General features: G+C 53.2%; 1 protein-coding gene across 3 annotated transcripts in view; it reads left to right on the top strand.

Moving 5' to 3' along the window:
- The window catches only part of LOC105499857 (SH3 domain and tetratricopeptide repeat-containing protein 1-like), a 106,205-nt gene extending 101,546 nt beyond the window's left edge, over positions 1 to 4,659 (top strand). For 2 of the 3 annotated variants that reach the window (XR_011618763.1, XR_011618766.1), the window contains 2 exons: positions 2,337 to 2,378; positions 4,083 to 4,659. Coding sequence is in view for 1 of the 3 variants with exons in the window: in XM_071089710.1 (XP_070945811.1) it covers positions 2,337 to 2,378; positions 4,102 to 4,427 (368 nt within the window). In the remaining 2 variants the exon portion in view is untranslated. The remainder of the gene's footprint in view (positions 1 to 2,336; positions 2,379 to 4,082) is intronic. The other variant, XM_071089710.1, reaches the window with a different exon arrangement.
- The last annotated feature ends 10,691 nt before the right edge of the window (positions 4,660 to 15,350 follow it).

Below are 15,350 nucleotides of genomic sequence, written 5' to 3'. Positions count from 1 at the left end.
AATATTCATCATATTATTTTGAAATTCTCTGCTTAGGTATGTGTTTTTCCGACTAAGTTTAGAACTGGTTAAGGACAGGCTATGGCGTATGTATTATATATATCTACACACACACACATATTTATATATATACACATTACCATTTTAAATATACAATATATATTTATATATGTACACACATATATATTTCTCCCTCTCTATATATACATACACACCATACACATATACACACACACACACACACACACACACACACACACACTTCTACTGCCAAGCACAGAAAGTCAAAACTCGGCAAGAGTTCTTTTAGTGTTCATGAAAAAATAGATGTGTTAGTTGAGAGCGTCCTTAAGTTGCCAGGGGAAAGACAGGATGGATTCACAAAGGGAGATAGTGTGTTTTTGTTTTCTTTGTTTAACTCTTGAATTCCAAATAATTCTGACTTATGGAAAAGTTGCAAAAATAGTATAGAGAATTCCCATATACTCTTCCCTCAGATTCCCCAAACATTTCACCCCATTTGTACTTTCTCTCTCTGTGGATATAATTTTTTTTTTTTCGGAAATGTTTGAGAGTGGAAGGTAGAATGCAGACCAGGGTGAAAGGCGGAAGGAGAGAGGTGGGTTGGGAGGCTTTTTTTTTTTTTTAACCTTCTAAGATGGAGTTTCGCTCTTGTCATCCAAGCTGGAGTGCAATGGCACAATCTCGGCTCACTCTAACCTCTGCCTTCTGAGTTCAAGTGATTCTCCTGCTTCAGTCTCCCGGATAGCTGGGATTATAGGCGCCCACACCATGCTCGGCTAATTTTTTATATTTTTAGTAGAGGGGTTTCACCATGTTGGTCAGGCTGGTCTTGAGCTCCTGACCTCTGATGATCCACCTGCCTTGGCCTACCAAAGTGCTGGGATTATAGGCATGAGCCAGTGTGCCTGGCGATTGGGAGGCTTTTGCAGTAACCCAGAGCGCTATGATGAGGGCTGGACCTGGTTGGAAATGATGAGGAAGGTGGGAAGTGGTTAGGTCTGGCATATATTTTGAAAGGAGAGTTTAAATGGGTTGGATGACAAGAGAGAGAAAAAGAAGTTTTAAGGATGATGTCAAGGATTTTGGCCTGAGTAACTGGAAGACTAGAGATGCTGTTATTGGGATCGGGAAGACTATGGGAGGAGTGGGTTATAGCAGGGGGAATCAGAAATGTGTTTTCGGCATGCTAAATTTGAGGTCCAAAAAGAGATGTCAAGAAGTGTTGGCTGGACGCGGTGGCTCACGCCTGTAATTACAGCACTTTAGGTGGCTGAGGTAGGCAGATCACCTGAGGTCAAGAGTTCGAGATCAGCCTGGTAATTATTAAAATCGATCATTGATGTTTACTAATTAATCATATTATTGCTCTTAATACTGCAGGGGGTGTACACCTACCTGTGATGTTGTTCCTAATATCCAGGGACAGAGAACATGATGTTAGTTTTAATATCGCAGTAGGTGTGCACTCACCCTGTGACACTGATCCTAATATCCAGGTGGTAGAGTATGACATGACTCCCAACATAGCAATGAATGGACAGCCACCCGGTGATATTCCTCCTAATATTCATGGAAGAAGCACATGATATTACTCCCAATATCGCAGGGAGCGTACAGCTCTTCTGTGATATGGTTCCTAGTATCCGGATGGGGAGAGGATGATAATAGTTCCAGTATCGCAGGCTGTGTTCACCCGCCCTGTGATATTGTTATGAGTACCCTGGAAGGGATATGACTCCCCATAGAGCAGGAGGCGTACATCCAGCCTGGGATATTGTTCCTATTATCCATGGAGAGGAGAGGCTGATATTACTCCCAATATGGTAGGGGGTGTACATCCACCCTGTGATATTCTTCTTAATATTCCAAGGCTGAGAGGTTGATATTACTCCCAGTATCGCAGACACCTTACACCCCCGTGTGATACTCTTCCTGATATCCAGAAGGGGAGAAGGGGAGAAGATGGTATCCCCATATCGCAGGAGGTGACCACCCACTCTGATATCTTTCCTAGTATGCACGGGGAGAGGGGATAATATTATTCCCAATATTGCAGAAGATGTACACGGCCCCCCATGATATTGTCCTTAATATTCCAAGGCACAGAAGACGATGTTACTCCCAATATCGCAGAAAGTGTCCACCCCCCAGTGATGTTGTTCCCATGATCCAGGAGGGAAGAGGATGATGTGACTTTCAACCCTTGCACCCTGCAATGCTCTCACCCTGCAACACCGACACCAGCTCAACCTGACATGGGCCCAGAGGTGCTGGCTGGGGGTGTTCATTGCTTCTCTTTTCTCCCTTGGCAGACTCAGTAGAGGAAGCTGTGACCGAGCAGCCGCAGGAACAAGGTGGGTTTTGTCAGTGGCTCAGGCTTCCTCTGGTTATGCGTTGGGCCTTGGGGTAATGCCGGAGGAGGGGACAGAGCTGAGTACAGTGGGCATTGGATGCGACAGTCACCCCTCTGTGGTGCGGGCTGGGGGCTTGGGGGACGTCGCCTGAGGTGGGCCTGAACCTCCCGTCTACTCTGGCACTGGAGGCTGTGGGGTCCCACACTTCTTCCAATGAACATGCTGACCCCCGCCTGGTCCCCGACCGAGGTGGGGCATCCTTTCCACTGCTGGGGCCCACATGTAGCTGTGGGTTCCTTTTTCATGACCTGGAGAAGCTGCAGCTTGCCCTGTGCTCTGCCTCAGAGATGGGAGGCCACACAGCCCTTAGCGGATAGCAGAATTCAGAGCCTTAGGTTGCAGGGGCCTCAACTGAGGTCCCTGAAGGGTCTGCTCCTTCCTGAGGGGCTGATTCAGGGAGGCTCTCCCGTCTCCCCTCTGAGGCTCTGTCGCTTCCCCTCACACAGGGTCCGCATGTGGACAGCCTGGTGATGTGAATGCACCAAGGGCCCTTGGAAGTTCTCTGGGAATGGGATCCATCCCAGTACATTCGGGATGCAGGCACAAGGTCCCACAGGAGGCCCGGGAAGCCAGTGGGGAATGGAAGGCTGTTGTATGTTTGCCTCGGGGAGGGGGTGGTTCCACCCTCTGCCAAAGTCTCTGGAGCAAAGGCAGGTGGCTCTCCAGCTGCCCTGGAGGTCAGGGTAGTGGCTGGGAGGGGCTGTGGGCCTCTGCCGGGTGGGGGAGATTTCTTAGCTCATCTAGTGTAGTCAGGTCACATTTGCCTCTAAATCATATTTATTTATTTTTTTAATGCCAAGGCTTTACAGATGAATAAGGAGGCAGTTTGTATTGAAAATATTTTTTGCAAGTGAGCTTAAAACAGAGGGTCTGTTTAAATCTAGGTTTTTTCCTTCCCAGTAATGCCTCCTTTCATCCCAGGTTTTCCAACAGGAAATGCGCTTGTTTGCTCACCTCTGGGAGGGGGCTTTGGCTAGGAATCCACCAAAGCCAGCAGGCACCAGTGGGCTGCTTGAGCAGGCTGGCCTTTGTTAGGAACCGAGGGCTTCAGGTTTTCAGACCATCCAAGGTGAAGGTGGCCACAGGGGCCTGGAAGCTTTCCCATCCTTCCTGCAGGGATGGTCCATTTCCCTGCACGGAGCTGGGTACATGGGTACAACACCCCTGTCCTGTGCCGTCGGTGGCTTTACCAATTTTGCATAGCAGCTTTTGAGCTGATCAATAGCTCTGATTGGCTGTTGAGGATTTCATGGATTCCTGTACCCCACCGGGGGGCCCAATATGCTGACAAAAGTTACATTTGTAGTTGTAGTGCTGCATATACATGGGTCCAGTTAGAAGGCTTTGATTCTATCTAAAGGGAAAGGCATCTCTGAGGGATCACTGAGCTGACATAGTCTCCTAAAACCATGCTGTGAGGTGGCGACAAAGCAGGACAGGAGGGTGATTTTGTAGGAGAGTCGGGCCACGGGCCTGCGTGTTCTCTGTGTCCCCGGAGATCGTACGTGCTCCAGACCCTGGGTTTGCATTACGCATAATTCTCAAGGGCTCATGGCAAGCTGCGCCAGGGACACAGAGGACGGGGATGCAGGGATCCTGCCCCAAGTGGACCAAGGACTCACTGTTGGACTCTAATCTGTCTAGGTGTTTTTGTGACTTGCAGAAATACCTCCACCTTGCCTGGGCCTGGAGCCACAGGAGACCCTGCCGAAGGTGAAGAATGTTCTGGAACAATGCAAGACCTGCCCAGGCTGCCCCCAGGAGCCAGCGTCCTGGGGTCTCTGTGTAGCATCCAGCAACGTGAGCTTGCAGGACCCCGAGGAGCCCTCCTTCTGCTTGGAAGCTGAGGACAACTGGGAGGATCCAGAGACCCTGAGCTCACTGCTGCTGTTCCTGAACAGCTCTGGATTCAAGGCCAGCTTCTGTGGCCTGTACAACCTGGCGCTGCCATGGCTGAGCAGCATGTTCAGCAGCTTTAGCGACGAGTAGGAGCTGACTGGGCGCCTGGCACAGGCCTGAGGGGCGGCCAAGAAAAGTGGCCTCCTCATGGCCCTGGCCAGGCTCTGCTTCCTCCTGGGGCGGCTGTGCAGCAGGAGGCTCAAGCTGTCCCAGGCCCGGGTGTACTTGGAGGAAACACTGGGGGCCCTGGAGGGCAGCTTCGGGGACCTGTTCCTGGTGGTGGCTGTGTACGCCAACCTGGCCGGCATTTACTGGAAGCAGAACCAGGAGAAGTGTACACAGGTGGTTCCCAGAGCCATGGCCCTGGCCCTGGGGACGCCTGACCACATCTGCAGCACCGAGGCGGACGGGGAGCTCCTGCAGCTGGTGCTGCAGTGGGCGGTGGGTGGCCAGAGCCAGCAAGCCTAGGCCCGGGCCTGCTTCCTGCTGGCCAGGCACCACGTGCACCTCAAGCAGCCTGAGGAGGCCCTGCCCTTCCTAGAGCAGCTGTTTTTTTTGCACAGGGACTCGGGAGCCCCAGACGCTGCGTGGCTCTCAGACTGCTGCCTACTCCTGGCTGTCATCTACAGCCGCGAGTGCCTGCCCCACCTGGTGCTGAGCTGTGTCAAGGTGGCCTCATTGAGGACACAGGACTCGCTGGATGGTTTGCTGAGGAACGTGAACCTGGTGCTCCAGAACGCCCTCCAGCCCCAGAGCCTCCCCACCCAGACTTCCCACTACCTCAGGCGAGCGCTGGCCTCCCTAATCCCGGGCACAGGCCAGGCGCTGCGCGGCCTTCTCCACGCCAGCCTGGCCCAGCCGTACAGCCACCATGGCTACCATGGCCCAGCCATCACCTTCATGACGCAGGCGGTGGAAGCCTGTGCTGTTGCCGGAGTCCGTGCCATCGTGGACCCCCTGGTGGCCCTGGCCTGGCTGCATGTGCTTCATAGGCAGAGCCTGGTGGCCCTGAACATCCTGCAGTCTGTCCAGGATGCAGTGGTGGTCAGCGAGGACCAGGAGGGTGTGATTGCCAACATTGGTGGCCGTGGCTCTGAAGAGGAGGGGACAGACGAGGCAGGCAGCCAAGGGCTACTACCACGCACTACCGGTGCCTTGGGACCTGGGCCATCGGAGGAACCAGGCAGTGTTGCTGGCCAACTTTGGGACCAGCTGGCCCAGCATTACCTCCTGGAGACTCAGACTTCCCTGTGGGGAGTGTGGCCGGTACTTCACCCACATACTCCTGGGCTACCTCTTCACCCGCCAGGGCCCGGCCCAGCAGTGCAAGGGCTACTACGAGTGGGTCCTTCTGGTGGCCGTGGAGATGGACCACGTGGAGAGTGAGTGCCCCAGTTCCTCCTGTGAGCCTTCTGGGGCCACTTGGGTCAGGGCACACCTGGGGTTTGTGATTCGGAAACAAGTGGTGGTTTTCCCACCATCGAAAGCGCTGAGTCATGGCCAGCAGCAGATGTTGGCAAACGCCCTGGAGACAGGCCGTTCCCATGCAGGGCCAGGCCCTCTGTACCCTACTGAGGCAGGCAGCTCTTCTTGGTTTGCCCAGGGACCATCCTGCCTTGAGCACGGAAAGTCCTGTGTGCTGGGAATCCCGAGACATAACCCTGGGATCAAGGCATGTTGTGCTGAGCTAGGACTTGGGGCCCCTCCATGAGCCAGGCCCTGAACGCCAGTTCTTGTGCCTGTGTTTGCTTGGTATCTCGGCAGCCCTGTGCACCGGTCATCCCACTTCACAGAGGACACAGGGGCGGGTGATTGCCCAAAGCCACAGAGCAGTTCACGCAAAAGCAGCTCGTGCTGAGTGTGCCAGGCCCCACCCACAAAAGGGACTTGTGGGGTCCTCGGGAGGGAGGTGCTGAGCGTGGGAATGTGAGCTTCAGGCCAGAGAAGCCACAAAAGGGTGAGTGGCGTGATGGCGGGGCAGCACTTGGCCCCGGGTTAGGGAAGCCTCTTTAGTCTGGGCCCAGAGGGTTAAGAGGATTTAGTCAAGTAATAGGTGTGGATGAGGGGCTGATGGTGTAGCCTGTGTGAAGGCCCAGGGGTGAGCGAGTGGGGGTGAGTCAGCGAGGATGGGTGGGGTGTGAGTGGTGGTGAGTGAGTGGGAGTGTGAGTGGGGATGAGTGTGGTGTGAGTGGGGGTGAGTGAACGGAAGTGGGAGCGGAGATGAGTGGGGTGTGAGTGGGGTGAGTGAGCAGGGCTTATGCAGGGAGGTGCAGAGTTGGGAGTGGGTGGGTTGGGTGCTGGATGGTGAGAAGCTCTTCTGGAGAGCTAAGCAGGGCCTGGGGCCTCAGGCTGTGGCTTGGCCTTTTCCCCAAGAGCACTGGGGAGCCACGGAGTGCTATCGAACAGTCATTGCAGACCGAGCAGTGAACGGACAGTAGCTGGGCAGGGCTGTCCGAAATCTAGGCCGCAGAGGATAGATGAGGAAGTTGAGTGCAGGGAAATGGCTGAGACAAGGGATACTGCTGAGTCCCCTCTGCCTTGCAGCGCTTTGTCATGGCATAGTGAGACCACTCAGAGGTGCCTCTTGTGGCCTGGACCAGAGCTCCAGGGGCTGTGCCCAAATCTGAATCTGCTCATTTCCCAGCACAGGCCTGGCACCCACTCTTGGCCCTAGGAGTGATGAGATTTTGGAAAGGACCGTGTGAAGGGGCCCCGGTCCCACACATCTGCCCAAGGAAGGTTGGGGGGTTCAGACCCAGGCTTCTTCCCCAGGGACATTCTCTGACTGGAAGGAGACCCTCCAGGAACCCAGCGCCCCAGTCCCCACTGCAGCCTCCGGTGGCTCCTGGCACAATAGCCTGTGGTACCTCCTCCTACGAGGCCCTCCCCTGGGTGCTGGGGGATTCAGACTTGGAAATGCAGGCCAGGGAACGGGGATCATGCTTCCCTGTCTCCCCACCCTGAGCTGAACGGTCGGGGAGACCGAGGGCGGGGCTGATACCCCACATGCTTCCTTGGGGTCATTTTTGAGTCACTTTCGGTAGTTTGTGTCCTTCTAAGAGTCTGACTGTTGTGTCTAGATGGTCTGGCTTCTTGGTGTACAATTGTTCGTAGTGTTTTCATGGAATCCTTTTATTTCTGTCAGGTCGGCAATCATGTTTCCTCTTTCATTTCTGATTTTAGAAACTTGGGTTTGTAATTGTTTATTTTTATTAGAGATGGGGTCTCATCATGTTCTCCCAGGGGGGTCTTGAATGCTGGCCTCAGTGATCCTTCCCCCTCGGCCTCACAAAGTGCTGGGATGACAGGCGTGAGCCATGGTGCTCAGTCTCTGATTTTAGTCGTTTGTGCCCCATCTTTGTTTTCTTGGTCAGTCTGGTGAAAGATTTGTCAATTTTGTTATTATTTTCAAAAAACCCACTTTTGGTTCTGTTGATTATCTCTTTTGTTTTTCCATTCTCTGTATTTTTACTTCCCATTTCCACTCTCACGTTTATTATGTTCTTCCTTTTATTCACTTTGGGTTTAGTTCATTTTCTAGTTTCTTAAGGTGGAAAGTTAGGCTTTTGATTTGAGATTTTTCTTCTTTCTTTGAATGTAGACATTTACAGTTATAAATTTCCCTTTCAGCACTGCCTTAGCTACATCTTGGTGTTTTTGATACACTGTGCTATTTTTTTTTTTTTTAAGTTTTGCTCTATTGCCCAGGCTGGGGTGCAGTGGTGCAATCTTGGCTCACTGCAACTTCTACCCAGGTTCAAGTCATTCTCATGCCTCAGCCTCCTGAGCAGCTGGAATTACAGATGTGCACAGCCACACCCGGCTAATTTTTGTATTTTTTTTTTTTTATAGAGACAGGGTTTCACCATGTTTCCCAGGCTGATCTCAAACTCCTGGACTCAAGCGATCCTCCCGCCTCGGCCTCCCACAGTGCTGGGATGAGAGGTGTGAGCCACCGTGCTGGCCTGGGCTGTGCATTTGTTTGTATTCTTTTCAAATTAATTTTCAGTTTCCCTGATGGTCTCTTCTTTGACTCACTGGTTGTTTAGGAGTGTGTAGTTTTCACATATTTTTGAATTTCCCACGTTTCCTTCACTGTCGATTTCCAGTTTCGTGCCAGTACAGCTGAAGAACACCTGTGCTTTGGTCTCAGTCCTTCTCCCTTCACTGAGGCTCATTTTGTGTCCTGGCACATGGTCTGTCATGGGGAATGTCCCATGGGCGCTCAAGAGGACTGTGTATTCAGCTGTTGTTGGGGGGCGTGTGTGACAGATGTCCATTCGGCGTACCTGGTTTCCTTTGTTAATCTTCGGAATGTTTCTGACACTAGAAAATCAGAAGCTTTCCACCGTTCCCAGCGCCCTGGCTTTGGGAGAGGCCAGTGAGCCTGTGGGTTTGGAGCCTTGTTGCATGAGAGAAGCATGTGTGGAAATGCCAGGGGCCGGCTTTGAACCCCATTCCCCCAACATGATGCCGTGTGTGGCAGACGTGATGCTTGGCTTTGCTCTCTCAGGGTTCCATCTGTGACAGGGGCTACTTGTGTCCCTGGTCTCATCATCTCAGGCTGAAGGTGGCCCTGGTCCTGGCCAGAGGGGCTTTGTGAAGCAGAAATAGATGGCCTGGTGCAGGGGCCGAGCCTGGCCAGAACCTCGGCCCTGGGAGTTGTAAAGAAGGCCGGCCTGTACCATGAGCATGTGCACCAAGCTGTGCCCATGTCACGGTGTGCTCGGCGCCTGCCCTTGCACAGGTGCATGGCCTGTCTGAGCCCAGGCTCCCTGCCTATGGGGCCCAGGTTCACAGAGGTGTGAAAGAGACAAGCACAGAGCAGGGGCCTCTGAACCCAGCCAGCCTCGCTTCGATGCTGGGAGGCTGACGTCTTCCATTTTGTCTTCTGCCCAGGCCAACAGCGGGCCGTCCAGCGGCTGTGCTACTTCTACAGCGTCGTCATGCCCAGCGAGACCCAGTGTGTCATCTACCATGAGTTCCAGCTCTCCCTTGCCCGCGAGGTGGCCGACCAGGTGCTGGAGAGGGCAGCTCCTGGAGACCACCAGTCAGCTCTACCTGTCCCTGGGCACCTAGTGGTGAGGACTGGCTTTGCAGTGGTGGGGGTGTGGAGGGGTGCAAGGGGGTAGGGGTGGCAGGGAGGGGGGCACAGGGAAGCTGGCCCAGGGCCTCCTCAGCCCCTTTCCTTTGGATCATTTGGTTCCTTGCCATCAGATGCTTTGAGCTGGTGGGTCTGGGGTCGTCCCAGGGCTGCTGCTGGCTTGTGAGTCCCAGCTTGAGTCTCCCTTGTTGGGTCAAAGGTCATCTCAACCCCAGCAGAGGCAGTACGTGCACGTGCACTCTGGGCTGTTCTTCCTACTATGGTGGCCTTTGTCATCTGACCTCTGCCTGCCCCGAGTCTTGACTCCTGGCCTTCATCTGTCCCCTTAAATGTGACCACAGCAGCCACCTGTGGCTTCTCTCCCACAGAAGACAGAGCCAATTGTGTCACCTGCTTCCCCGGGGCAGGGTTTCAAGGTCTCACGTCCCATATGTGGCCCACTCGGCTTCCCCTGAGCATGCTGACCTGGTGGGGTAACCATGGCCCTGGCCACCCCACCCACAGGGCCTGGTGACATTGCTGCAGTCACAGCCCCTCAAGTGTTGGACTTACTGAGAGAGCAGGGAAGGGGCCAGATTCCATGGGGACCCAGGAGACTGGCTCCAGTCTTGGCCTCAGGTTCACAGAAGGAAAATGGGTCAGTGTGCTAGAGCCATGCTTCTCAAAGTGTAGTCCCTGGACCAGCAGAGCAGCATCCATGTCACCTAGGAGCCTGTGGCAAGTGGGAGTTCTAGGGCCTGGCCCAGGCCTGTGGAGCCAGAAGCTCTGGGGGCAGGGCCAGCAAGCTATAAGGACAGGCCTCCGGGTGACTGTGATGCCTGCACACCTTGAGAACCATCGGCCTAGATAGCCTCTGAACACTAACGGCTCTTGGTGCGTCTGGAGAAGACACAGGCCATGTCTGGGAGGCAGGGGAGATGGACTAGCACATTCCTCCTGCCACAGGGCAGCATGATGCTCGATTCCCTCAGAAGGATGTCCTTCATCTTTTCCATGCCGTGTGTGTTCACCCTGGCCCTCCCAGCAGCCTGGGAAGGGCAGAACACTGCACATACAAGAGGGCCGTTCCCAGTCCCCACATTCCAGATTCATCTGTCACCAGACCCACGAGAGGAGGCAGACTGGTTCCAGGAGGATGAGAGCCTTTGTTCTGACACCTGTGTCTGATTCCAGTGATTCCAGGGCCTACAAATCCTCTCTGGACTACACCAAACGAAGTCTGGGAATTTTCATTGACCTCCAGAAGAAAGAGAAGGAGGCACATGCCTGGCTGCAAGCAGGGAAGATCTATTACATCCTGCGACAGAGTGAGCTGGTGGACCTGTACATCAGGGGGGTGGCAAGGGATGCAGGAGGACCCCTGTGCTGTTCACTCTCTGTCCATCCACCCATCCATTCATCCTTCCAGCATCTATTTACCTGTTCATCCTTCCATCCATCCATCCATCATCCATCCATCTGTCCTTTCATCCATCCATCATTCATCCATCCTTTTATCATCCATCTATTCACCCGTCTATCCATCCATTCACCTGTCCATCCACCCATCCATTCATCCTTCCGTCATCTATCTATTTACCTGTTCATCCTTCCATCCATCCATCCACCATCCATCCATCCATTCTTCCATCATCTTCCCATACACCTGTGGGTCCTTCCATTCACCCATCCATCATCCATCCATCCATCATCCATCCTTCCGTCCATCCATCCATCATCTATCCATCCATCCCTTCGTCCTTCCATCCCTCCATCATCCATCTATCTGTCCATCCATCCATCCATCATCCATCCACCTGTTCATCCTTCCATCCATCCATCATCCATCCATCCATCCATCCATTCTTCCATCATCTTCCCATACACCTGTGGGTCCATCCATCCATCCATCCATCCTTCCATCATCCATCCATTCATCTGTTCGTCTTTCCACCCATCCATCATCCATCCATCCATCATCCATCATCCATCCATCTTTTTATCCATCCATTCACCTGTTCATCCATCCATCCATCCTTCCATCTATCTTTCCATCATCAATCCAACTGTTCATCCTTCTATCCATCCATCCATCCATCATTCATTAATCTATTCATTTCTTCATCCATCCATTCACCTGTTCGTCCATCCATTCATCCATCCATCCTTCCATCCTTCCATCCTTCCATCCATCCATCCTTTCATCCATCTTTCCATCCATCTTTCCATTATCCATCCATTCAGCTGTTCATCCTTCTATCCATCCAACCATCTTTCATCCATCCATGATCCATCCATTCACCTGTCCATCTATTCATTCATCATTCATCTTTTTCTCATCCATCCATTCACCCATGTATCCATCCATTCACTTTTCATCCATCCATCCATCCATCTATTCTTCCATCATCCATGCATTCATCTGTTCATCCTTCCATCAATCCATCTTTCCATTTATCCATCCATCCATTTATCCATCCATCCATTTATCCATCCATGCATCCATCATCCATTCGTGTCCATTCTTCCATCCATCGTTCATCCATCCATTTATCATCCATCCATTCACCCGTGTATCCATCCATTCACTTTTTCATCTGTACATCCATCCATCCATTCATCCTTCCATCATCTATCCATCCTTCCATCATACATCCATCCTTCCATCCATCCATCCATCCATCCATTCATCCATTATGAATGCATCTATCATCCATACTTCATCATCCATCCACTTGCCTCCTGTTCATCCTTCCATCCATCCATCTGTCCATTCATCCATGTATCCATTCATCCATCATCCATCCCTCCTTCCATCATCCATCCGCTCACCTCCTGTTCATCCTTCCATCCATCCATCATTCATCCATCTATCCATTCATCCATCCATCATTCATCCATCCTTTTATCATCCACCCATTCACCGGTCTATCCATCCATTCATCTGTTCATCCATCCATCCGTCCATTGATCCTTCCATCATCCGTCCATTCACCTGTTCATCCTTCCATCCATCAATCATCCATCCATCCATCCATCCATCATCTATCATCCATCATCCATCCATTTATCCATCCATCCATCATCCATCCATACTTCCATCATCCATCCATTCACCTGTTCATCCTTCCATCCATCCATCATCCATCCATTCATCCACCCATCCATTCATCCACCCATCCATCATCCATCCACCCATCCATTCACCCATCCATCCATCCATCATCCATCCATCCGTCATCCATCCTTTCACCCATCCATCCATTCACCTGTTCGTCCATTCATCCATCCATCATTCATCCATCTACCCACCAATCTACCTATTAATCCATCCCTCCATGCATCTATCTGTCCATTTGTTTATCCATACATTCGTCTATCCACCATCTATCCATCCACATGTACATACATCATCTACCCTCCACCCATCCATACATTATCTACCCACGCATACATACATACACACATCATTCCACCCACCCACCCATCCATCCATCCATCCATCCATCCATCCATCCATCCATCCATCCATCCATCCATCCAAGTATTCATCTATCCACACATCCATCCATCCATCCATCCATCCATCCATCCATCCATCCATCCATCCAAGCATTCATCTATCCACACACCCTTCCATCCATCCATGTGTCTACATCTCCTCATCCATTCATCCATCCATCCACTCATTCCTAAGCCACTGCTGAGCACCTGTTGTGTGCCTTGTCCCTCCCTCCAACTGGTTCCCTCACATCCTCCCCCGGTGGCCAGCATCTTCTCCCTGAGGGCAGAGGCGCGGGCCCCCCACAGTGCACAGCACCTGCTGGTATACAGCACATGCTCAAATAATGTGACCACTCAATTAACACACAGAAGAACTTGCTCCAAGCGACATGTGGCACATCTCCTTATAAAATGAATCTATCATAGTGGCTGTTTTCAGAGGCTTTCCCAAACACAGTGTGATCTGGAACAAATTGTGAAGCCCACGAGCCTGATGAAGCTTTCATTATTGAGCACCTGCTATATACCTCCTTGAGCTGAGGAGAGGGATGAAGAGCTCATGGCCAAGAGGGGACCAGGCCCACCCACAAACACTGCTGATGTGGCAGGGATGTGGCAACGCAGAAAGGAGCCAGGGGCTAGGCTCCCAGCAATCTGGGGGCCACGGAGACTGGTTTGAGTGCAGGGGGAGTGGGCTAGGGCTAGCCCTGTTGGTAGGAATCACAGGTGTCGGGCTCCTGGGCTGCAGCTGCTCAGTCACCTCCTGGCACTCAGGAGCATCAGTTCATTGTCCTCATGCCAGTGGTGGGGGCAGCCCTAATGCACAGGGTCTGAAAAATGCTCAAGTGTACCTGTAGTGTGTGAGAGGAAGGAGCCTAGCAAAGGTGCGCGTAGCCACCTCGCTAGGTGTGGGTCTTGAGGGAACTTCTGTCTCCTTTCAGGTGGCACAGAATGTGGACCTGTACACAGGCAACCTCAACCTGGGGCTGGAGCTGTTTGAGGCAGCTGGAGACATCTTCTTCAATGGGGCCTGGGAGCGGGAGGAAGGCATGTCCTTCTACCGGGTGAGCTGGTCTGTGGGCTGATGTGGGTGGGCCTCAGTGGAGCACCTGGAGGGCTGAGGCACAGGTGTGGCAGGGTAGAGGCCTCCCAAATGGAGGCAGGGCCACCCATGCACATGATGAGTTTCCAAGTGGTCTCACCGGGAATGATATTGACCATGCCCCTGCCTGGGACAAACGCTCGGGGCCTGGACGTGACAATGGCTCTCCCCTTGTACCTGATGACCTCAAGCAACCCTGAGTGGGAAGTCCTGTCCCCATCTTCCAGATGAGGAAACTGAGGCTCAGAGAGGCACAGGGACATGCCAAAGGACACACAGCATATCAGTGGGAGACCCAGGTCTGCATACACCCCGAAGTGGGACGGCTTCTCCCTTCCTCTGAGCTCACGGTGTGGCTCAGCCCTGGGCACAGATCAATGTGGTGTTTTTAGAGCAGAGAGGAGTGCTGGCTCCCCCCAGTCAGACCTCCGGTGCCCAGGTGGGAGAGGCTGGTCTGAGGCTGTCGAGTGTAGCTGGATGGGCCTCAGGTGACTCTTCAGCCCCCAACTTGGATGTCTGAACTGTGTGTTATCCCAGAGCACAGAGCTGTGTCGAGGTGCAGGGGTAGCTGGGGTGTGGGAAGCTCCAAGCACGTGTTTGAGCTCTGAGGAGGGCGCTGGGCAAGGTGGGTGCTGCGGGAAACCTGACCCCACCTGCCTGTGTGGTAGGACCGGGCCCTGCCCCTGGCAGTGACTACGGGCAACCGCAAGGTGGAGCTGCAGCTACAGCTTGCAACAAGCTGGTGTCACTGCTGGCCACACTGGAGGAGCCCCAGGAGGACTTGGAGTTTGCCTACATGGCCCTAGCACTCAGCATCACCCTGGGTACATCCCCTGAGCCCCCGCCCTGCCAGGACCCACACTTTGCCAGAGCCCAGCCTCCAGGTCTGCAGGCCAGGAGCTGAAACAGCTGCTGGATTTTCCTGGTCTCCTGTCCAGGCAGGCAGATCTGCCCAACTGGCTTCCCCGTCCGGCTGTGGGGCACAGCCCGAGGTCTCTCACGCAGTGCAGAGCTCCCTGCCTGACTGAGCTCTGCTTCCTCTGCCTGTTCCCGCTGCTGACCACAAGGGCCGCCCAGTGTGCCCTCTGCCTTCCAGACATCCCAGGCATCTCGTTGGTCCCTGTATGTGTCAGGCTGAGTGACACATTCCCTATCTCTTGTGCCCTTCCCACCCTCATCAACCACATGGCTCTCTGGCTGATAAAATCCCAGTTCCCCTTCCAGCAGTCTGCCCCTTAAGGCCGTGCATCCCCTGGTGCTGTGCCAGGGTCGTCTGTCCCCCTCCAGAGACAGGGAACCCTAGGCAGGCCACATGCCCCAGCGC

Source organism: Macaca nemestrina, unplaced genomic scaffold (assembly GCF_043159975.1).
Source record: "Macaca nemestrina isolate mMacNem1 unplaced genomic scaffold, mMacNem.hap1 Scaffold_100, whole genome shotgun sequence".
Lineage (NCBI taxonomy): Eukaryota > Metazoa > Chordata > Mammalia > Primates > Cercopithecidae > Macaca > Macaca nemestrina.
The sequence above is the reverse complement of the archived record's forward strand: the minus strand, read 5'-3'. Positions and strand labels throughout refer to the sequence as shown.